The sequence below is a fragment of the Ovis aries genome, chromosome X (genome assembly GCF_016772045.2).
Source record: "Ovis aries strain OAR_USU_Benz2616 breed Rambouillet chromosome X, ARS-UI_Ramb_v3.0, whole genome shotgun sequence".
NCBI classification, from domain to species: Eukaryota; Metazoa; Chordata; class Mammalia; order Artiodactyla; family Bovidae; genus Ovis; species Ovis aries.
The window spans coordinates 82,223,346-82,247,088 of NC_056080.1; the positions used below are offsets into that span (position 1 = coordinate 82,223,346).

At 41.9% G+C, this 23,743-nt stretch overlaps 1 protein-coding gene across 3 annotated transcripts in view; it reads left to right on the forward strand.

Moving 5' to 3' along the window:
* Nucleotides 1-10,038, forward strand: part of VAMP7 (vesicle associated membrane protein 7) — an 86,196-nt gene extending 76,158 nt beyond the window's left edge. The window contains exons 7-8 of one of the 3 annotated variants that reach the window (XM_012106120.5): nt 4,954-5,046; nt 8,102-10,038. In XM_012106120.5, the coding sequence (XP_011961510.1) occupies nt 4,954-5,046; nt 8,102-8,170 (162 nt within the window). In that variant the 3' untranslated portion in view covers nt 8,171-10,038. Of the gene's footprint in view, nt 1-820; nt 1,864-4,953; nt 5,047-8,101 lie in introns of those variants that run through there. The other 2 variants (NM_001166204.1, XM_012106119.5) reach the window with 2 other exon arrangements.
* Nucleotides 10,039-23,743: the final 13,705 nt, after the last annotated feature.

Sequence of the window (23,743 nt, forward strand, 5' to 3'; positions counted from 1 at the left end):
CTAGTGATGTTAATCATCTTGCCATGTGCTTATTTGTTGTTATATAGTCACTGAGTCATGTCTGACTCTTTGACCCCATGGACTGCATCATGCCAGGCTTCCCTGTCCTTTACTATCTCCCAGAGTTTGCTGAAACGCATGTCCATTGGGTCCGTGATGCCATCCAACCTTCTTATCCTCTGTCACTCCCCTTTTCCTTTTGTCTTCAATCTTTCCTAGCATCCAAGTCTCTTTTTTTGAATTGGCTCTTTACATCAGGTAGCCAAAGTATTGGAGCTTCAGCTTCAGCGTCAGTCCTTTCAGTGAATATTCAGGACTGATTTCCTTTAGGATGGACTGATTTGATCTCCTTGCAGTCCAAGGGACTCTCAAGAGTCTTTTCCAGCACCACAGTTTGAAAGCATTAGTTCCGTGACACTCAGCCTTCCTTATGGTTCAACTCTCACATCCATACCTGACTACTGAAAAAACCATAGCTTTGACTATACAAACTTTTGTTGGCAAAGTGATGTCCCTGCCTCTTAATATGCTGTCAGGTTTGTCATAGCTTTCCTTCCAAAGAGCAGGTCTCTTTTAAGTTCATGGCTGCAGTCACCATCCTCAATGATTTTAGAGCCTAAGAAAATAAAATCTATCACTGTTTCCCCTTCTAGTAGGTTGGTACAAAATAATTATGGTTTTACATTGTTGCACTTTGATACTGAATACATTCTTAAGTAAATGTGGTTATGTTAGACATCATTTAAATGCACACTTCTTGCTTTGTTTGTTTTTATTGCTAATGACTTAATACTTGCTGTTTATTTTATATTTATTTTAGTCTAGGGAAATGATGTTGGACAAAAAGCAAATTCGAGCAGTTTTCTTATTCGAGTTCAAAATGAGTCATAAAGCAGCAGTGACAACTCACAACATCAACAATGCATTTGGCCCAGGAACTGCTAATGAACATACATTGCAGTGGTGGTTCAAGAAGTTTTGCAGAGGAGACAAGAGCCTTGAAGATAAGGAGCACAGTGGCTGGCTGTTGGAAGCTGACGACGACCGATTGAGAGCATCATTGAAGCTGATGCTCTTAAAACACCACAAGAGGTTGCCCAAGAACTCAGCATCAATCATTTTATGGTAATTTGGCACTTGAGGCAAATTGGAAAGGTGAAAAAGTTTGATAAGTAGGTGCCTCATGAACTGCCCACAAATCAAAAGAATCATTGTTTTGAAGTGTTGTTTTCTCTTATTCTGTACTACAACAATGAACCACTTCTTGATTGGATTGTGACATGCAATGAAAAATGGATTTATACAACAACTGGCGATGACCATCTCAGTGGTTGGACTGAGAAGAAGCTCCAAAGCACTTCCCAAAGCCAAACTTGCACCAAAAAAAGGTCTTGGTCACTGTTTGGTGGTCTGCTGCTGTCTAATCCACTACAGCTTTCTGAATCCCAAGAAAACCGTTATATCTGAGAAGTATGCTCAGCAAATCAATGAAATGCACTAAAATTGGCAACTCTTGCACCCGGCATTGGTCAACAGGATGGGCCCAATTCTTCATGACAATGTACGTCACACAATCAATGTTTCAAAAATCGAATAAACTGGGCTATGAGCTTTGCCTCATCAATCATGTTCAACACCTGACCTCTCACCAACAGACTGCCAGTTTTTCAAGCATCTCGACAACTTTTTCCAAGGAAAATGCTTGCACAACCAGCAGGAGGCAGAAAATACTTCCCAAGAATTCAGCGAATCCCAAAGCATGGATTTTTATGCCACAGGAATAAACAAACTTATTTCACACTGTCAAAAATACATTGATTGTAATAGTTCCTATTTTGATTAATAAAAATGTGTTTAAGCCTAGTTGTAATGATTTAAAATTCACAGTCTGAAACTGCAGTTACTTTTTCACCAGGATAATATTTGCCATGAAGTGATGGGACCAGAAGCCATGATCTTAGGTTTTGAAATGTTGAGTTTTAAGCCAGCCTTTTCACTCTCCTCTTTCACCCTCATCAAGAGGCTCTTTAGTTCCTCTTCCCTTTCTGCTATTAGATTAGAATCATCTGCATATCTGAGGTCATTGATATTTCCTTCAGCAGTTTTGATTCCAGCTTGTGATTCATCTAGCCTGACATTTTGCATGATGTACTCTGCATACAAGTTAAAGAAGCAGGGTGACAATATACGACCTTTACATACTTCTTTCCCAATTTGAATACTGGAGTGGATAGCCATTCTCTTCTCCAGGGGATCTTCCCAACTCCAGTGATCTTCCTGCATCACTGCATTGCAGGCAGATTCTTTACCATCTGAACCACCAGGGAAGCTATGTGCTTATTGGCTATTGGTGTATCTTCTTTGGAGAAATTAGTCAAGTGCTTCGCCCAATTTTAGGGCATCATCAGCTGCTAGTGAAATCATCAACATGAAGTGGATAGGCCATAGGCTTGTCAGCTTGCCCTTGTCATTTTCACAGTTTTTTTTTTTCTTTATTCTTGTTCTTTTCTACTTACACCCACCCCCACCTGTCTCCATGGAAAGCTTTGGTAAGGTGTAACAATTGTTCTGTTTAGTTTAACTGGTTTTAAGTAGGTGACTTATTAGTGTTTGAATATTAACCTGAGGCTTGTGGAGAAATCTTCAATCCATTCAGTCACTTAACTATATTAGCTTTATTGCTCAGTGGCGGTGGTGGTGTAGTCACTAAGTCGTGTCTGACTCTGTGACCCCATGGTCTGTAGCCTGCCAGGCTCCTCTGTCTGTGGGACTCTCCATGCAAGAAAACTAGAGTAGGTTGCTGTTTCCTCCTCTAGGGGATCTTCCTGACCCAGGGATCAAACCCATGTCTCTTGGGTCTCCTGCATTTGCAGGCAGGTACTTTCCTGACTGAGCCATCAAGGAAGCTCATTGCTCACTACTTCTTCTTCATATTATCTTCTTCCTCCTTGGATTCTTTATTATGACTTTGTTTGTGAGTAATTGTAAAGAGTTTAGGCAACTTAGAAGTGTTTACCAACTATATACAGTTTAGGGGCCACAGTCCCCAAACAGCCCTCAATTCTGACACTGCGTGCAAGCTTGTTAATTCCCCAGATCACTCTCAGGTTTGATAACTCACTAGAAGGACTTTGTGAAAACTATTATACCTATAGTTATGGTTTTTTACAGGCAAATGTTACAGATTAAGCTCAATCAAGAGCAGAAGCACATTGGGGTGGAGTTCAAGGGAGGTACCAAACCCAGAGTTTCTGTTCTCTCCCTTTGGGGTTGTTACTCTGCCAGCATAGATGTGTGATGACATTGTCAACAAAGAATTAATCCATTGATCAAAGAAATTGAAAATTTTATTCGAGCCAAATTTGAGGATTATAACCTGGGAACAGCATCTCAGAAAGCTCTGAGAACTGTTCTGCCCATTGGAAGTCAAGGCACAGTTCTATAAGTGTTTTTGAGACAGAGGGCTGGACATTAAGTGACATGTTGTTGACAGTTTACACAATCCAGATTGTGGCCCCTCACAAGATTAAGAAAGAATGTTATCTTTAAGTTGTCTTGTTGGTGCTGGTAGAATGTTGGTCTTTATGGTTGAGCAGGTATTTTGGTGATGGAGAAGATTTGGTTGATGCCTAATGCGGATATACAGTGCACAGTGAGGGAAGGGAAGAAGCCGAAGGATAGAGAAAATGTTTTATATTTAAATTTTTCCTATCTTGCCATCAAATAGATTTATTTTGCAACATATGCAGAGTATTGTACGACATGGAAGCTTGCCCAGGCTTCATTGCTCAGTTTTGTTGTTGTTTTTATTGAAACATAGTTGATTTATATACAGTGTTATGCTAGTTTCTGGTATACAGCAAAGTGATTCAGTTATACATATATGTATATATGCATATGTTCTTTTTCATATCCTTTTCCATTGTGGTTTAATTATAGAATATTGAGTATAGTTCCCTGTGCTACAGTAGGACTTTGTTGTTTAATTTTTCATTGCAATTTCATTACATAAGCATGATTGACTTATGATTGCCTACTTGCTTAATCTCAGTCTCCAGTCTAAGCTCCTCTAGGTCTGACCTAAACCCCTATCCTAAATCATATAGTTGGTCTTCCTGGAGTGACTAGTCCCTGCACTAAACTACAGTTACTATTTGGCGGGCCCGTAGCTCCAAAGCAAGAAAATGTTGTCTTTCAGGAGCTGAAGGCAAAGGTCAGATCCTTTTCAGGCAAGGTTAAATTCTTTGCAGTACAGTTGGCAGGTATTTGGGTTGTTTCCAGGTTTGAAATAAAACAAATAATGCAGTTGGTAACATTTCTATATATGTCTTTAGCTGAACTTGTACATACCTCTCTGTTCGGTATATATCTAGGAGTGGAACTTCTGAACTGTTAGTGATTATTGTTTGTTTGAAACTGCATGTGTCCTGGTGGGAACGGTTCGATATATATTAAGAAATTGATGCTTCAAAAGAAAATGGATAACTGAAGGAGTGAAGTTCTTTGGGTTTGGGCCCTCATATGAGTAAATAGATATCTTCCTGGGGGAACTAAACAGTTCTTATGGTTCACAATAGCAGGATTAAATGGGGCAGAATAGGCAAATGTGTTTCCAAGAAACTTTCTCTACTGGAAGCATAAAGGGAAAAAGGCTTTTTTGCTAGCAGGGAGAACTACTTCTAGTGGTCATCGTTACATGCACTGCTACAGTGCAGAAGAAAAAGGAGGGAACCCTTTGCAATGGGCTTTTTGCTTACCATATATATGGCAGAGTCCTGCTTTGGGAAACTAGAGATTACAAATGGCCAGTCTACATGTGAAGAGAGGGAAGGTGTAAAGAACATTGGAACAGAATTAATGAAAGTGAAAGTTTGGCAGGTATTATTGCAAATCCATCATGTAGTCATTGCCAGGGATCAACCAATTCATGCTTTTTTTTTTTTTTTCCCCTAGTCTGTCACCTTCAAAACAACCAGCAGAAATCTTGCCCGAGCCATGTGCATGAAGAATCTCAAGCTCACTATCATCATCATCATCATATCAGTTGTAAGTTTTGTCCTTTAGTGATTTTAGCTTTCAGTCTCTAAGAAATTAGGTGTTGGAATTTTTTCTCAATGATTAGCACTCTGAAATGAGCTACATATAACTTTTAATGCTGAAATATATGGCTAGGCATTTACTTTCCTCTGAAGTTACAATGATATTCCTGGTTATTTCATGGTTTTCTCACTATTAAAATGGGATTTTTTTTTCAAATTACATTTTCTAGTTGAGTCCATATTCTCTATTTTCTAGTTAATTCTATTATCTGTTTCTGTTTTTTTCTTTTCTAATTCATCTTTTTTTTTCTGGCAGCCTTGTATAAGTTTTATTAGTTGTAATAGCTTGTCAGTTGATTCGTCTGTGTGCTGTAGATTAGGAGTCAGCAAATGTTCTGTGATGTCCAGGCTTTGCAGGTCACATACTGCCTGTGTCACATATTCTTTTTAAAAAAAAAAGTTGAAAATTATAAAAACCATTCTTAGCTAACAGGTGAAGGCTATAGTTTACTGACTCCTGCTGTAGGTTAATTATCTTAGGTTAATTAATTAGGTTAATGCCATCTGTTAATAATCTTAACGTTATATATATATATATATATATATATATATATATATATATATAGCATTTACTAGCAGTGTTGAATAATTACAGTATGACTGAGAATTTTTATTTAGTTCCTGGTTTTAATTGGGATGCTTCTAATATTTATGAGTGATATTTACTATGAATTCTTATTAGACTTTCATTGTGAAGTGAAAGAACCTTTTATTTCTAGAGTACTAAAAGCTTTTGTTTTTAATCGGGAATAGGCATTTTACTTTAAGAGATGATATTTCTCCACCCAATGAATTGATAATAAAACTACATTTACTATTAATATATTGAATGACATTAATGAAAGCAATAATAATTAACTTTTCTTTAATTTCTGGAATAAGTACTAAGAGGTTCTTTTTAATGCATGGTGAGTTCCATTTCCTAGTATTTACTTATTATAATGCAATAATCCTCTTGTGTGTAATATAGTCTATATGCTGTTCTCCTTTTGGAACTCTTAATATAAACAGATATTGGATCACTTTGAACTATCCTGCATGTTTGGTAGCCTTTTTAATATGTTTAAACTCCTTTCTTGTATCACATTCTGGATGAATCATTCAGCTAACTCTTCCAGCTCTGTTCATTCTGCTATCCAGGTCTTAATTTAAAAAAATTAATGATTAATTTTAAAATGTTTATTTTTGTAAGTGAAGTGAAAGTTGCTCAGTTGTGTCCAACTCTTTGCAACCCTATGCACTATACAGTCCATGGAATTCTCCAGGCCAGAATACTGGAGTGGGTAGCCTTTCCCTTCTCCAGGGAATCTTCCCAACCCAGGGATCAAAGTCAGGTCTCCCGCATTGCAGGCAGATTCTTTACCAACTGAGCCACAAGGGAAGCCATGTTTTAAATTTCTAGGGATGCTTACTATATTTTAACATTTTTTCATGGAACTTTTATACTTGTTAACAGATATTCTCTCTCCTTGAATTTCTTTGAATATATATTAAAAGATATATCACAGGGAATTAGTTTATGCAATGGCAGGAGCTGGCTAGGCAAGTGCAAAATCCACAGAGCAGGCTGTTGTGAAGGTGCTCAGTTGGGTCCGACTCTGTGACCCCATGGATGGTGGCCTGCCAGGCTCCTCTGTCCGTGGGATTTTCCAGGCAAGAATACCCGGGTAGGTTGCCATTTCCTTCTCCAGGGGATCTTCCCGGCCCAGGGGTTCAACTCAGGTCTCCTGCACTGCAGGCAGACTCTTTACTTTCTGAGCCACCAGAAGGTGGCTACTGAAGGTCTTCCCACCTTAGACAGCTGGACCTGCCTAACTGAGAAGGGCAGCCCTAGATCTATTCATGTTATCCTAGAAATTGTGGCATCTCTTTGCGTGTCTTCTTGTTCAGAATCCATGGTATCCAAGGCTGGCACATTCTTGGCTTTTCAGCTTAGCTTCCTCTCCCTTCCATGATCTAGGAATTTAGATTGAGTTATAAAAGTAGATAATTGTTACATTCAGATTATTTTTATCGATTACTGATTATTTTTGTTGATTACTTGTTACATTTGGAGGACTTTGCCACCTCTGACAAAAAGTGCTGTCACCTCAAGTATTGTACTTCAGCTTTAAAAATCCTTATGTTTTACCTGTGGCAGATGTCAGCTTTATATCAAGTTGAAGTATCTGTGTGTGAATATAATTTGAGCACTTTACCATATTCATTAATAACCATAATTTTCCCCAACATTTGTAGAGGAAAAAAATCCATATTTTTTTCTAAGCATGTGAGTAATGAAATCAGTCACTTAAAGATCTTAGGTTATAATTTAAATCAAAACAGAATGACTGACAATGCAGTGAACCTAAATTTCATAGTAAACCTATTTTTGGAATGTAGTAATGTGAGCAAGCATACACCATTAAAATAGAATAATTTACAATTATAATACCATAATTAAAAAGTGAATACATCTTTAAAGGACTCATATTTTTGCTGTGTTACTTACAATTGAATAATTACAATTAGTGTCATCCACTGAAATGTTCATGCCAACATTCTTGCTCATAGGTGGTATAGATATAGAGTCTACTCATGCTTTTTATTATTTTTAATCACCCTAATAATAAAAAATAAATCCATGTGCAAAATCTAAAAATGTACTTAATTATAAAATCATATCTCAAGGGAATTATGTTAGTTTGTGATTCTTATGACAATGATGTTATCAGTAGAGTGGCTTATATAGTTCTAGTCTGCTCACTTCCCAGTGAAGAGAAACAACCCTACTGCTCTGTTTACCAATAAAAAGAAAAAGTGGAATTCAAGTGGCTGTGAGTTATACCATAAAAGATCATTTTCATTCTATTATCTTTGGAAATACTTGATTAGTATGTTGTATTATTATACCACTGCTACTCTCATGGAACCAAAATTTGTTCATTGGTCTTGCCTTTATATATTATTTAGGAGCCTGTGATAGATTCAAGAAAATAAAATTGCCTTCTCCCCCACCCCAGGTATTCATCTATATTATTGTATCACCTCTCTGCGGTGGATTTACATGGCCAAGCTGTGTGAAGAAATAAAAAGGTTATCATTAACCAAGGATATAAGAGACCAAGGAGTTAAAAGCAATCCATGTAATTCAGGCCTTTTAATCCTGAGAGATGGTGTCTGCCAGTCTCTTCAACTTGCTTCTTTCTCTCTTTTTTTTGAAATCTTGTTCCATGCCTCCAGGTTTATCTTTGTCCTGTCAACCTGTTTATTTTAGTGCACTTCAGACTGAACCATTTATTGTAGCAGTAGCCTTAAAAAAACCATTTTGTTTAGTGTCATCTACTTGCAGAAACATTTTGTTTGTAATTGCACAAAGCTATCACCAAGGTAGAAACCACCTGTCTTATGAACTGTCGGCTAAAATTCTGGATGACCTTTGTGCACACAAAAGTTGAAAAGACTGATAGTATTGCTATTATCTTGTCTCGATGTCTTTTGATTTTGAAGGGTTTTAGGTGCTTGAAAACAATGTTCATGGAGAATTGTTATTTGGGGAATTGTAATGCAATTATTGGTGTTTCAAGGAACCCAAGCAGGTAAAGTATTGATATTAAACAGTTCATCTCAGTCAGAAGGGAAATGTTTTGCTAGCCTGTTAGAAGCACACAGAATTATCCTTGTCTGCATATTACTAACTTTTAGAACGAGAGTTTTGATCATTCACAAACTTCGCAGAGCTTGATATCCTCTGTTTCCCTATTGCAGTTGATTTCAGAAGATGGTGGTTTAAATATTGTTGAAGGCTAGGATTTTTTGTATATTCCTTTTCCTTTCATGGATGTTTAGGGCAATTGTATAGATAATAGAATGGGCAGTAGAGGGCGTGGGTAGGCGCATTCCACTGATTCACCAAAGAAAAAGAAGAGAACTACAGCCAACGTGCTAGCATTTTCGCTAGCACAAAGGGAGATAAAGGGAGATAGTGTGGGAGAAATTTTCCAGCCTGGGAAAAGCCCAAGCTGAATATAATCAACAATCAATTCCAGGGTTTGGGTTTAACTGGTGTTGAACAATAGTTTGAACATCCTTTGTGGTTTTGAAAGTTATTTAACCTGCCTAGGTTTGAAGATTATTTTTTGTGTAACTTGCGAGTAGACAGTATGATATCTAGAAACAATGTAAAGACATTTTAGCTAACATCCATGTAACTGCAGTGTGAAAAAAACTGGAATGTAATCATACTGCTTTGGCTACTCTGGCATCTGTTAGCTAGTGTGTACTTTTGGTGTGTATCTGAAAAGACATTTGCTCTGTAGATCTAATTGCATTTACTTATCAATAAAGGCCAGTAAATGGAAATTATATTACATTTGACTATTTTCCCAATGAAAGAACAAATTGGTCTATGAAACCTAGCCACCTGTTTAGCCTAGTCATGTGCCTTGAATATACATATATATATATATATATATATACATATACATATACATATATATATATATATATATATATATATGTCACATAATCTGGATCCTGCTACCTGTTCTTCCATCTAAACTTTTCAGTTCATGCTAATTCCTTTATTTGACATATGTTTTCAACCCACTGGAACCCTTTTCCTTGTGATCGTGTATAGTGGAAATGTTTTTTCAGTTCTTTTGATCAACACTAATGCCTTTTAATTCCATTAGCATTTTGCATTGGAAAGCATTTGTTCCATGAAAACATTTGGTGTTCTTAATAATAATTTCAAAATGTCTTTAATTCAACAAAAAAGACTGAAAGCTCATTTCCCTTTCTTATACATACCTGAATAAAAATGATGTGCATGTTTTAGGGATAAATTACTTAACCATCTCTTGGTCTATTTATGTATAGGAATGCTTTTTGAAGCACATACCTTATTTTAAATGATGCACAAACTGAAGAAATTAATAAAAATATAAGAGTAATACAATGAGTTGCTTGTTTGAGAATTTCTTCGTGGAACCTAATTTCTTCTGATGACATTTTACCATAGTTTGCAGAACAAAAGTATTTTACTTGTGATGGAAATACATTTAAAAATGTGACCTGGAGCCTTAAAGAGCTATAGCACTGTCTCAGGTGTATAAAATTTTCTTCAAAATCAAAAGACACAAAAGTTAAAAAATATGTAGACCATACTGTAACCAACAAAAAGATAATTAAATGACCACACAGCCTCTACAGCCATCATCCTGAGACCATGGTTGAGACAGAATAGCAGAAGAACCCTAGGGATTGTAATCCATTTCAACTCAACTCTGACTGGTTCTGAAATAGATGACTCAAAGGAAGGGTGAGAGCGAATAATTTGTTATAGCAAAACAGATTTAGGTAAAGAAAAAAAGAGATAGAATGCCAAAGATCAAATGTACAAAAAGCTTGGCCACAGCAAAAGAATAATGGGTCACTTGGGGCCTTTGAATCTTGGTAACTGAAGTAAAGAATGATAGAATATGTTCTAGTACATGATAAAGCAACTCAGAAACAGCCCATTTAGCTTTCTCCAGGCCTCCTCGAGGGAGACACTTAGAGATGCGCTGGGGGAATGCTGTTTATTTATTTGTTGTTCAGTTCAGTCGTTCAATCGTGTCTGACTCTTTGTGACCCCATGCCTCCCTGTCCATCACCAACTCCTGGAGTTCACTCAAATTCATGTCCATTGAGTTGGTGATGCCATTATTTGTTGTTATGAACAGAAAAAGAAGTGGCACAGGCTAATTATTTATCTTCAGACTGTTGGCCACAAGGTCAAATAGTGCCACAATTCATGTTTCCTTCAGAATAAATGGGCAGGACTTCCATCAGATAATGATTCTTCCTTATCTAACTCTGCCTTCCCAGCCTCAAGATGGACATAGAAATTGGGTTGCTTGCCTGGGGTCTTAGTGGAAATCTATATAACAACAAAAATAGCAGCCATAGATCCTCGTGTGATATTTACATTAGAAGCAGATCTGTTTGAACCACTCTGTCTTAAAAAATAATAAATGGGGTAGAGTGGTGATAATAAATTGGGCAGAGTGGTGGTGGTGGTTGACCTATGATTTGGTTTGAATTCAGTGAGGAAAACAGCCAAGACAAGGATGATGAAAATAAGGGGTTTAATACTGTATTCAAGTGTACACAGGTGTATGACAAAGTAGGAAGAGATGGTCTGGAAACCAAGTGCCAGGGGATAAGAGGAAGAGTCCTAAATATTTTCACTTAATGTATTAGTGCTGATGAACAGTTAGAAAACCTGAGAAGCCCTCCGTGTCTGTTTGCCAAAATAGGTGTGTGACGAAGACTGTGGCAAAGAAGCGATGGTCTCAGTAAACTTGATGCCAAGTGCCCTATTTTGTCCCCAGTTGGTGAGGAGGGCCAGTAGTCAAGAGGATGAGTTGGATGCAGAATGGAGGAGATTGAGACAAAGCTGGGAGATATGCCAGGTACCTTAGCATCTTCATGTCGGAGTGCCTTGACCTGCAAAAAATATTGGCTTCCACTTTCCTTCTGCTTTCCAAGTCTCACATGAGTTCATTTCACTGGCAAAATGGAATTCTAAAAGTGTATAGAGAAAGGAGTTTCAACAAAATTCCCAGCTTCTAGCCAGAACAGCACTGCCAGTCTAGCCCAACCAAGCTCTTCCTGGATTCATTCTAAAGATTGATTCAACTCTTTCATCTTATGGAGAAAGACCATTTGAGAAGTTAAAGTATTCTTTTGGTCATGGTACATTGAACAGGATTATTTTGGATTCGTGTTGTTTATTAAACTGATGGATTTGTGTTATTTATTAGACATCTATAGTCAAAATATATTGTGACTTGTTGTATCTCTTCCAAAGAGAGGAATGGCTGTGAAAGAAAATTTATATGTGCAGGTTGACACCCTGATTTACCTTTTTAAAATTCACATTTCAAGTTTGGACCAAAATAAAGAAAACCTTAAAAGTCTCATGGGCTCAAGAGGAGGGGAGGTTCACACACACACACACACACACACACACATACAGACAGACATATTAATGGCTGATTCATGTTGTTGTACAGCAGAAACCAACACAATCTTGTAAAGTGGTTACACTCCAATTAAAAGTCTCATGCTCAGAGAGAGGACATTAAATTCAGTAATACCCCTTACAGACTTGACTTCTGGATAAGATGGAGTAACAGTATGTTTACCCTCCTGCTTGAAATAACCCAGTAAAGGGATTGTTTTTAAGACACTGGACTCAAGGCGATGAAGGGGTAGTGATGTTTCAAAGGGCTGAACTCAGTTATTGCCCCAGCTTATGTTGAGAGAGTATTCTGGCCATGACAGAATGAGAAGGAACCCAAGGTATTTGGTAGAGTAGTCAGAAGGGTCTTGCATAAACCAGGCTTTCTCAATCTTTGCATGGTGGATGTTTGGGACCGGATGTCCTGTGCATTGTAGGATGTTCAGTAGCATCCCTAACCTCAAACCACTGGATGCCAGGAGCACACTGTCTCCAATTGTGACAACCAAAAATGTCCCAGTGTTCCTGCCAAGTTGGAGTAGGGGAGCAAAATCAACCTTGGCTAAGAACCACTGGCCTACAAAACTAGCTACTGTTGCTGTTCAGTCACTAAGTCATGTCTGATTCTTTGCAACCCCATGGACTGCAGCATGTCAGCCTCCTCATGTCAGCCATCTCTTGGAGTTTGCTCAGATTCGAGTCCATTGAGTGAGTGATTCTATCTAACCATTGCATCCTCTGCCGCCCCCTTTTCCTTCTGCCTTCAATCTTTCCCAGCATCAGGGTCTTTTCCAATGCGTTACCTGTTCACATCAGCTGTCCAAAACATTGGCGCTTCAGCTTCAGCATCAGTCCTTCCAGTGAATATTCAGGGTTGATTTCCTGTAGGATTGACTGGTTTGATATCCTTGCTGTCCAAGGGACTCCCAAGAGTCTTTAGCACCACAACCTGAAAGCATCAGTTCTTCATTGCTCACCTTCTTCATGGTCTAACTCTCACATCCATACCGAACTACTGGAAAAACCATAGCTTTGATTATATGGACTTTTGTCGGTAAAGTAATGTCTCTGCTTTTTAATATGCTGTCTAGGTTTGTCATAGCTTTCCTTCTAAAGAGCAAGCATCTTTTAAGTTCATGGCTGGAGTCACTGTCTGCAGTGATTCTGTAGCCCACGAAAATAAAATTTGTCACTGTTTCCACTTTATCCCCTTCTAGTTGCCATGAAGTGATGAGCTCAGATATCATGATCTTAGTTTTTTGAATGTTGAGTTTTAAGCCAACTTTTTGACTCTCCTTTTTCACTTTCATCAAGAGACTCTTTAGTTCCTCTTTCCTTTCTGCCATTAGAGTGGTATCATCTGCATATCTGAAGATGTTGCTGTTTCTCCTGGCAATCTTGATTCCAACTTGTAATTCATCCAGCCTGGCATTTGCATGATGTACTCTGCATAGAAGTTAAATAAGCAGGGTGACAACATACAGCCTTGTCATATCCTTTCCCAGTACTGAACCAGTCAGTTGTTCCATGTCCAATTCTAACTGTTGCTTCTTGACCCATATATAAGTTTCTCAGGAGACAGGTAAGGTGGTCTGGTATCTCTTAAGAATTTTCCACAGTGGAAGGGGACATAGGTAAGACTATGACTGAGTCATATTGATGTTTGGTAGAAACCAATAGAATACTGTAAAGCAATTATCTTCCAGTTAAAAATAAAATTTAAAAAAGAATTTTTCAGTTTTTTGTGATCCCTACAGTCAAAGGCTTTAGTGTAGACACTGAAACATAAGTTGTTTTGTTTGTTTTTTTAACTCCCTTGCTTTCTCCGTAATCCAATGAATGTTGGCAAATTGATCTCTGGTTCCTCTGCTTCCTCAAAACCCAGCTTGTACATCTGGAATTTCTTGGTTCACATTCTGCTGAAGCCTAGTTTGAAAGATTTTTAGCATGACTGCCAGCATATGAAATGAGTGCAGTTGTACAGTAGTTTGAACATTCTTTGGCATTTATCTTCTTTGGGATTGGAATGTAAACTGACCTTTTCATTCTGGTGGCCATTGCTGAGTTTTCCAAATTTGCTGCTATATTGAGTGCAGCACTTTAACAACATCATCTTGTAGAATTTGAAATACCTCAGCTGGAATTCCATCATCTCCAGTAGCTTTGTAGTAGTGCTTCATAAGGCCCACTTCACACTCCAGAATGTCTGGCTCCAGGTGAGTGATCACACCATCATGTTTATCTGGGTCATGAAGACCTTTTCTGTATAGTAGTTCAGTGTATTCTTGCCACCTCTTCTTAATCTCTTCTGTTTCTGTTAGGTCCTTATTTACCATTTCTGTCCTTTATCATGCTCATCCTTGCATGAAATACTCCCTTGATATGTCCAGTTTTCTTGAAGAGATCTCTAATCTTTCTCATTTTATTGTTTCCTCTTTTTTTTTTTTTTTTTTGCACTGTTCATTGAAGAAGGCCTTCTTGCCATTCTCTGGAACTCTGCATTCAGTTGGGTGTATCTTTCCCTTTCTCCTTCTGTTTCGCTTGCTTCTTTCCTCAGCTATTTGTAAAGCGTCTTCAGACAACCATTCTGCCTTCTCACATTTCACTTTGTTGTTGCTCAGTCACTAAGTCACGTCTGACTGTGACCCCATGGACTGCAGCATGCCAGGCTCCTCTGTCCTCCACTGTCTCCTGGAGTTTGCTCAAATTCATGTCCATTGAGTTGATGATGCTATCTAACCATCTCATCCTCTGCCACCCTCTTCTCTGTTTGCCTTCATTTAGATAGACACCACAAAACTTTTGCTTCATTGTGTTTGGGTTTGTTTGGGAGGAATTAGTCATCATGCATTATCAATACTTCCTTAGAAAGGTTTTTTATTCCCTCAACAACTATCCTGGATAAACCCATTTCTAGCTAATAAAGGCTGTTGAAGCCTGGCATGCTGCAGTCCATGGGGTCACAAAGAGTCAGACACAACTGAGCAACTGAACTGAACTGAATAATCGTTAGGGCCAGGTGGTCCCTCTGCCTTGTTAGTTCCCAACCCATGAAGACTTTTCCTTGAAGCGTTCCTGGCACCCATGAGACCAGTCAACTATTCATGAAACTTGATTCAGGACTGTACGCCCTGTTTCCAAGCACCATCTGCTGCCATGTCAACTATCAACAGTCCCAGTGACCTCCGGCCATGCAAAGAGCAGCTGCAAATATTTCTGATCGTTCCTGGATCCTGATTCCACCGTGTAAGTTACTGGATAATAAACTGATCTATTGATACCTGGAGCTGCCTGTCTCTGTTTCAGGACCCAGCTTTGAGGGGAGGGGACCTGCCCGAGGGAGGATGGACGTGCACTGGTGGGGGACACTCACTGATGGTCCCCTCATCTGTCCAAGGCCCAACACCCTGTCCATGTCCATCCCTGTCCCTCTCCAGAACCCTGTGATCTTGTCCCCCACAGGAAACCTTGCTTTCTAGGCTCCAAACACCCACACTTCCCCATCTCAACTCCTGCATGGTCCAGTTGAGTTTGCAGGTTTCCTGCCTTCCTAGCTGAGGTCTACTTGGAGACGAGGTGGTTTCCAGCGGTCCTGGGGGGTGCTGGGGGCACTCTGAGTGCAGGCTAGGAAGGAACAGCCTGGATCCCCATGCCTGTGGCTAGGCCTGCTGGTATCTCCATCCTCCCATAGGGTGCCATTTTCACCTCCCCCTGCTGCCTTGCTGGCTTGTCTGCTACAGGGTGGTCAGCTCTGTGTTCCAAACGCTATCCCCTGATCCTTGCCTCCTCCACAGCCTCCATCCAGCCTCAGGGCTGACCCAGGCCAATCTCCTGGCTCACACGTTTGCTCTTGGTTGGTGTCCTCAATCCACCTGGGCTGACAGGTGATGGCCCGCTCTAGTCACCACATAATGCTGGCTGACAGGTGACGGCCCCCTCTAGTCACCATGCAATGCTTCACCCAGCTGTGACAGTGCCCCAAACACAGGAGAGGCAGCCCTCCTGCAGGATGTGGGAAGGCCTGACCAACCCCAGGGTGGACAGTGTGGCTTGGGTAGGCAAGGGTAGCTGAGTCCTCACTCTGGACCCCATGCCCCCATGGGCCTTCCATTGCCTCTGCTCTTGTGAGCCAAACAGGGCTGCGTGGTTAGTTGTCACAGGGGGAGGGATGCAGACACTGGCTCCCCCAAGGGCACCCACGCTGACTGCACCAAATGGGTGCTGCACCAGGACTTCTGCAGTGTGGGTTCACCTGTGCACAGAGGTCGGGCCTCTGTTCTGAGTTCCAGGAGGTCACCTTGAGTCCTGATGGAAGTGTCCAAACTTATGGGCCTTGCATCAGGCTGGTCTGTGCTGATGCCATGGGTCGGGAGCTCGAGGCTGAGGTCAGGCACGTGGTGGTCCCCAGGTGGATGTAATGGACTCCAATGAGCCCTGCACCTCAGGACTCACTGGGACACACCTGAGGAACCCCCAACCCTGCTCTGACCTTTGCCCTTGGCTGCTTTTACCCTGCCTCCTAAGCAACTCTGCACCAGCTGCAAAGAGAAGAAGCTTGCTCACACACTCCCAGTGCCCAGGGCTCTCCTGGGCAAGCACATGGCAGCCCATGAGGCTGGTCCCCCAAAGGCCATTGGGGGCTCATGAGGGCAGGCCCCTCCAAGGCCACAGGGCACCCCTCCAGCTCCACACACAGGAAGCATGCACATAGCACTTGTTGCAGGCTACCCCCAGCCCACCTGTTGGTTGGAGCTGACCTAGGGTGCTTCAGAGCAGAACCTGAACTAAGAGAGTCTCCTGCCCAGGCCCATGGCCCGAGGCTTCACTCTGCAGCCTCCTTCCAGTGAAGCAAGTCCTCTAAAGGCTTTCACTGCACCCAGGCCACTGGGCTCCTGTCTCCCCCACTCCACCACCAACCCCCTTCTCCCTGACTCCTGGATTGCTCTTGTGCAGACATGGTCTTTGTGAAGTTGTTCCCTACTCATGGGCCAGTTGAAATGATGAGAAAAGACCCCACAGCTGGTCCTCGGTCCTGACCTGTGCAGCAAGGCCTGTTTTCTGCAACTGTGAGCCCCTGATGGGTGAAGACTGGCTGACCTCGGCAGCCTGACCTAGCTGGCTGGCCCTTCCCAGGTATTCCTGAGTTGGGGTCTATATAAACACCCTGTCCAGGCAGCAAGAGGTGAGTGGGGCTCTGCTGGACCTTCTGCTGGACTTGTGAGGCTGCCACCTGCTGAGAAAGAGAATGTGATGCACATGCTTGCTGTCTGAAGCCTCCCCAGGATGCAAGTGAGGATGCAAGGAAAAAGACAGTGGGGCCACAATGGAAGGAGCAACTCAGGGAAAGTGACAGCTTCCAGAAGAGCACCCAGGCCAGGACCATCCTGCCTGGTCTGCTGGCACCAACTCAGCAAGGGAGCTGTCACTAGTGTGGATCCCAACATTTTCCTCCACCCTGTAAAGTCCTTCCACATATTTCAACATTTTACCTGGGAAGGGTGGATAAGGTTCAGGAGCAACTGGCCTGGGGGCAGCTAACTGTACTCCCAGATGCCTGCTCGTGGCCCACTAGCATCCCAGTGAGGACACTCCTTGCAGGGGCAGGGATACGGGGGCTTCTGGCTGTATGGGAGAAAGTCCCCACTCCGACCATCTTCAGAATTGTTCATCCTGGCATCCTACTTGGATTTTCACCTGTGTACCTAGTGGGTTCTTAATGAGCAATGTGAACGGTGACATTAAATGTCCTCAGTCAGGACAAGATACTTACTGTGCCACGTGTACAGGTGTAAGAACCTGGGGAGGCATGTGCAGCTAGTACTCTAGGGACATGCTTCAGATTGACTCCTCAACATTCTGGAGTCCAGCCACTGCTTTAGTGTTTCTGAGGACCCAATGTTGACTCTAAGTGTTCTGTAATCCAGCCTCCATCTGCCTTTAGTGAGACTCACACTTCTAGGATCCTACAGAGCACAGGCTGTGTGAGTTCTCTGTGGCTTCTTTAACAAATGACCACATGTTGGATAGTTTAAAACAATAGGAGTTCATCCCCCTCCAGTCCTGGAGACCATACACCTGAGATCAAGGTGGTGCAGGACTGAAGTCCCTCCCGAGGCTCCAGCATAGGGTCCTTCCTGCCTTTTCCAGCTTTGGGGGCTCCAGGGGTCCCTGGGCTTGTGGCCCCCTCCCTCCATCTCTGCCTCTGTCTTCATGAGGCTTCTCCTCTGTGTCCTCTTTCATCCCTTATAAAGGTACCTGTTGAACTTGGCTCTGTGATCACCTGCCAAGTTTTGAATTCTTGTTCGTTGACCACCCCTGGGTGACTTCTGGAAGGCAGTTGTTTTTCACTTACAGCCCCACAGACCTCGTGAATATTAAGTGCATGGAAAGATTGAAGGCGGGAGGAGAAGGGGACAACAGAGGATGAGATGGTGGGATGGTATCACTGACTCAATGGACATGAGTTTGAGCAAGCCCCAGGAGCTGGTGATGGACAGGATAGCCTGGTGTGCTGCAATCCACGGGGTCGCAAAAAGTCGAACATGGCTGAGCAATTGAACTGCACTGAACACAGCTGTAGATTTGCTGTTATAAAAAATGGCCGCAAGGCATCAGCGATTCCTCATGTTCCTTTTTAAATTTATTTTTTTCTGTGCATTCCTTGTTTTATTTTGGAGTAGGGTTGGTTTCCGATACTGTGTTTGTTTCAGAAATATGGGAGCTTAATTCAATGATACACAGCCGTTTATCAATTATTTTTGGGGGTTCATTTTCCCCAGATAGAGGATTACAGTGTCTCCAGTATGCTGCCCTTTACTGTTCAACAGTTTTGTTTTTTGTTTTTTCCTGATTCTCTGTTTGATGTATATTTATGTCTTTTTGTTCCTTGCAAACTCTTCATTTATCCTACATTGCTAACTTTTTAAAAAAAAATCAGAAGTTGGTTTTCAAAATTTGTGAATCTGTTTCTACTGGGTAATATCCTACATTTGCCTCAGTTTCAAGAAGATACCTGTCAGTGATGCCTTGTGATATTTGTCTTTCTCTCTGGGACTTCCTTTACTTAGTATGGTAATCACTCTATCCACCCACGCTGTTGCCATTGGCATTATTCCGTTCTGATTCAGGGCTGGGTACCTTTGCTGTGTAGAGGTGCACCATTCTGTTTTCATTTTCTTGTCGATGGATGAATTGGTTGAATTTGTTGCAGGGAGAAGGAAAAAAAGGGCTTCCCTGGTGGCTCAGCCAATAAAGAATCTGCCTGCCAATGCAGGAGGTGCAGGTTCAGTCCCTGAGTGGGGAAGATCCCCTGGAGAAGGGAAAGGTAACCCACTCCAGTCTTCTTGCCTGGAGAATCCCATGGACAGAGGAGCCTGGCGGGCTACAGGCCATGGGGGTCACAAAGTGTTTGACATGACTGAAGTGACTGAGAATACATGCAAAGGATAAAAAGAGGAATGAGTTTTTTATTCTTTCCTTTTTTTGAGAACAAAGGGGATAAAGAGAACACTGAGCAGACCTGAAAATTCCTAGTTTCTTTTTTTTTACTTTCAGTTCAGTTCAGTCACTCAGTTGTGTCCAACTCTTTGGGACCCCATGAATTGCAGCATGCCAGGCCTCCCTGTCCATCACCAACTCCTGGAGTTCACTCAAACTCATGTTCACCAAGTTGGTGATGCCATTCAGCCATCTCATCCTCTGTCATCCCCTTCTCCTCCTGCTCCCAATCCCTCCCAGCATCAGAGTCTTTTCCAATGAGTCAACTCTTCACATGAGGTGGCCAAAGTACTGGAGTTTCAGCTTTAGCATCATTCCTTCCAAAGAACACCCAGGACCGATCTCCTTCAGAATGGACTGGTTGGATCTCCTTGCAGTCCAAGGGACTCTCAAGAGTCTTCTCCAACACCACAGTTCAAAAGCATCAATTCTTCGGTGCTCAGCTTTCTTCACAGTCCAACTCTCATATCCATACATGACTACTGGAAAAACCACAGCCTTGACTAGATGGACCTTTGTTGGCAAAGTAATGTCTCTGCTTTTTAATATGCTATCTAGGTTGGTCATAACTCTCCTTCCAAGGAGTAAGTGTCTTTTAATTTCATGGCTGCAGTCACCATCTGCAGTGATTTTGGAGCCCCCCAAAAAGAAAGTCTGACACTGTTTCCACTGTTTCCCCATCTATTTCCCGTGAAGTGATGGGACCAGATGCCATGATCTTCATTTTCTGAATGTTGAGCTTTAAGCCAACTTTTTCACTCTCCTCTTTCACTTTCATCAAGAGGCTTTTTAGTTCTTCACTTTCTGCCATAAGGGTGGTGTCATCTGCATATCTGAGATTATTGATATTTCTCCCGGCAATCTTGATTCTAGCTTGTGCTTCTTCCAGCCCAGCGTTTCTCATGATGCACTCTGCATAGAAGTTAAATAAGCAGGGTGACAATATACAGCCTCGACATACTCCTTTTCTTATTTGGAACCAGTCTGTTGCTCCATGTCCAGTTCTAACTATTGCTTCCTGAACTGCATACAGATTTCTCAAGAGGCAGGTCAGGTGGTCTGGTATTCCCATCTCTTGAAGAATTTTCCACAGTTTATTGTGATCCACACAGTCAAAGGCTTTAATTGCTCCTAACTCTGAATGTCTATAACTAAGTTTGCTTTTCTGCCCCCTAACTCTGCAGGAGCTACAATTAACATTTTTTTCCTTGGACTGTATGCTAAATACCTTGGCTATCTGGTGTTTATCCTTATAACACCCTTCCCCTTGTACTTACATATCAGAAAGAAGGCCATAGAGCCACGCCAACTGCCTGAGTCAGTTCCTGGGTTATTGACTTAAGTCTATGACTGTCTTTGAAAACATGTAGGAGGAAGAAATTGAGATCCTGTCCCCTTTGTTCCTCATCACTGACTCCTGACTGTGAGGCCTTGCTTTATATGGGGCCCTAGACTCATCATGGGTGGGGTGGGGGGGGTGCACAGTCCTTGAGGCATGACCCTACTCTGTTCCCGTCTCTGCTGGCTTGAGAATAAAAGCCACCTTCATATTTCCTTCCAACTCTGTCTTTGTATTTTTTATTTGGCTTCACTGGGCAGAGAAAGCCAAGGTTTTGGCCAGCAGCAGTTGTAGTTTGGCCATTGTCAGTCGAGCTGCCCTGAAAACAAGGGTGCATGGGTCACTGTGAATTCTAATTTTTTCTGGGTCTGAACACAGACATTGGATTGTTGGGCCTTGTGGTTTTTGGGTTTTTAGTTGAAAAGGAACCTCCTTGCTGCACCCATTTACACCCCCACTAAGAGTGTAGGAGAATTCCCTTTTGCCTCCATCCTCTGCAGCTCATATTCTCTGTAGATATTTTAGACGGTGGCCATTCTGACCTGTGGGAAGGGATTTTTCATGGGAGTTTTGTTTAGTGTGGATGTAATACATGGTGGTGTGCTGCAGTCCATGGGATTGCAAAGAGTAGGACGGGACTGAGTGACTGAACTGAGTGAGCTGGAAGGATTTTCCTGGTGATTTTCGATATTGTACAGTGTGACTGTTTACCTCTTGAAATTGTCTTCTTGAAAGGTGGCCCTGTTTGAATTCCTGTCTGATGATTTACCCTGGGACATGACTGGATGGGAGGTGTCATTTACAGTCCCTCAGGCCTTGTGAGTATGAAAAGCCCAACAGCACTAGGTTTAAAGTTGTTCTAGAAGACGGCCCTAGGGAAACAGCATTGCTCCCTGCCCCACTCTGGTCCTCAGGCATTGAGTCCCCATGGAAAACTCTGTTCATGGATTGTCAGCTAGTGTGGAATGTGCCAGAAGAAACACCCAAGGTTTGTGTCTCTTCTCCTTCCCCCTTACCCAGTGTCCCTAGGACATATCCCAGTTTTTTTGAACACCACTCTGTAGAAGGTGCTGTCATTTGTAGGAGGGGTGACCCCAAGGATGGAGGTAGGAAGCCCAGCCTAGGGGACATACAGTGGCCAGGGGACCTTGCAAACCTGTTCTAGCCCAGATGCTCCACCAATTCTTGGGTGAGGTAGGCTTGGTTTCTCAGCAGGAGGGCCCACCTGCATCTGGAGATTGGTAGCTCATGCAGAGGGCAGGAGGCACCCCAGGTCCATCATGGGGTCACATTTCCTGCCACATGCTCCCAGCTCCATCTGCACTGAGACCCTCCAGTCTTAGGACTGAAACCAGCTCATGCTCCAAGGATGTTTCACCATCCGCCTCACCATGGCCTGAGGGCAATAGAGTCAGCCTTTCTGATTCCTTTTTTGTACTTTTATTCCCTAATTTGAATTGGTGTATGTAGTTGAATGACCAGGTTGTGTGTGTGTGTGTGTCTTTCTTTCTTTTTTTTTTCCTTTTGGATCGACAGGAACTTGATTCACTTGTACATAGACGTATATATCTTCTCTTCCAGGTTCTGTTCCAGTATAGGATGTTACAGAGTGTTGAACAGGATTCCTGTGTTACTCAGTGATTCCTGGTGGATACTTTTTTTTTTTTAATTCTATTAGCCTCCCTATGTTAGACTGAATCAGTTCACTACTCCCTGTCCCAGTTTTGTTTTTTTCTTTCTGGGGACCACTGATTCTTTTCTGAGTCTGTGAGACTGTTTCTCTTTGGTAAAGAAGATCATCTGTATACATATTTAGATCCCAGCTACAAGTGATATCTTATGCTAATATTCCTCTCTGTCCCTCTCACCTCACTTGCTATGATCATGTCTACTTTCTTCCCTGAGGTTGCCCATGGCATTCTTTCTTGCTTGTTGTGGCCGAGTGATGGTTCATTGTGTCTATGTACCCCATCTTCTTTATTCCTTATGGACATCTTTGTTTTCAAGTGTTTTTTCCCAATCTGGGGACTGTCTTTTTCATTTAGGGTTTTGTTTGCTGTGCAAATGCTTTTAAGGGTTAATTCAGTCCTGTTTTCTTAGTTTTGGTTTGTTTTTCATTATTCTAGGCACACTTTGTGGAATTGATGTTACAGCATGCCCCTCCTATATTGTCCTCAAATTTGCATAGTATCTGTCCTACACTTAGATCTTTATCTTCTTTGAAGTTTATTTTTGCGTGTGGTTTGAGGGATATTCTAATTTCACTCTCATTTTCATTGTTGATGCACGTCCACGCTCTCCTCCCTAGTGGCATTCACCTATTTTCATTTCCAGCAACAGAGGTGGAGGATTCCCCTTTCTTCATGGCATATGGCAGATTTAACCTTCATAGAGTGCTTGACAGTCACCATTGTGATTGGTAGTATGAGGTGATACTGAATGCCCTTCCCTGATATTTAGCAATGTTAGCAACTTTTCATGTGATTTTTTTTTTTTAATGTGTGAGTTAAAGGTACCTGTTAAAATTGGCTTTGTGGCAGTCTACCCAGTTATGAATTCTTTTTGATGACGCCCCCCAGGAGACTCCAGGAGATCAGTTGTTTACTTAGAAACCCTTGGACCTTGTGAATGTTGAATGCCCCTCAACACGACTATCTGTCGATGGGTGGGACTATGGCTCTCCCTGTTGTTTGACCTGAGACCAAACTATGGTGGAGGTAATGAAGACATTGGCAACCTCCTTCAAAAGATCCTTTTCCCACACTGCTGCACTCAGTGCCCCTGACCCTTCAGCAGGCCACCCCCCAACCCACACCTCTG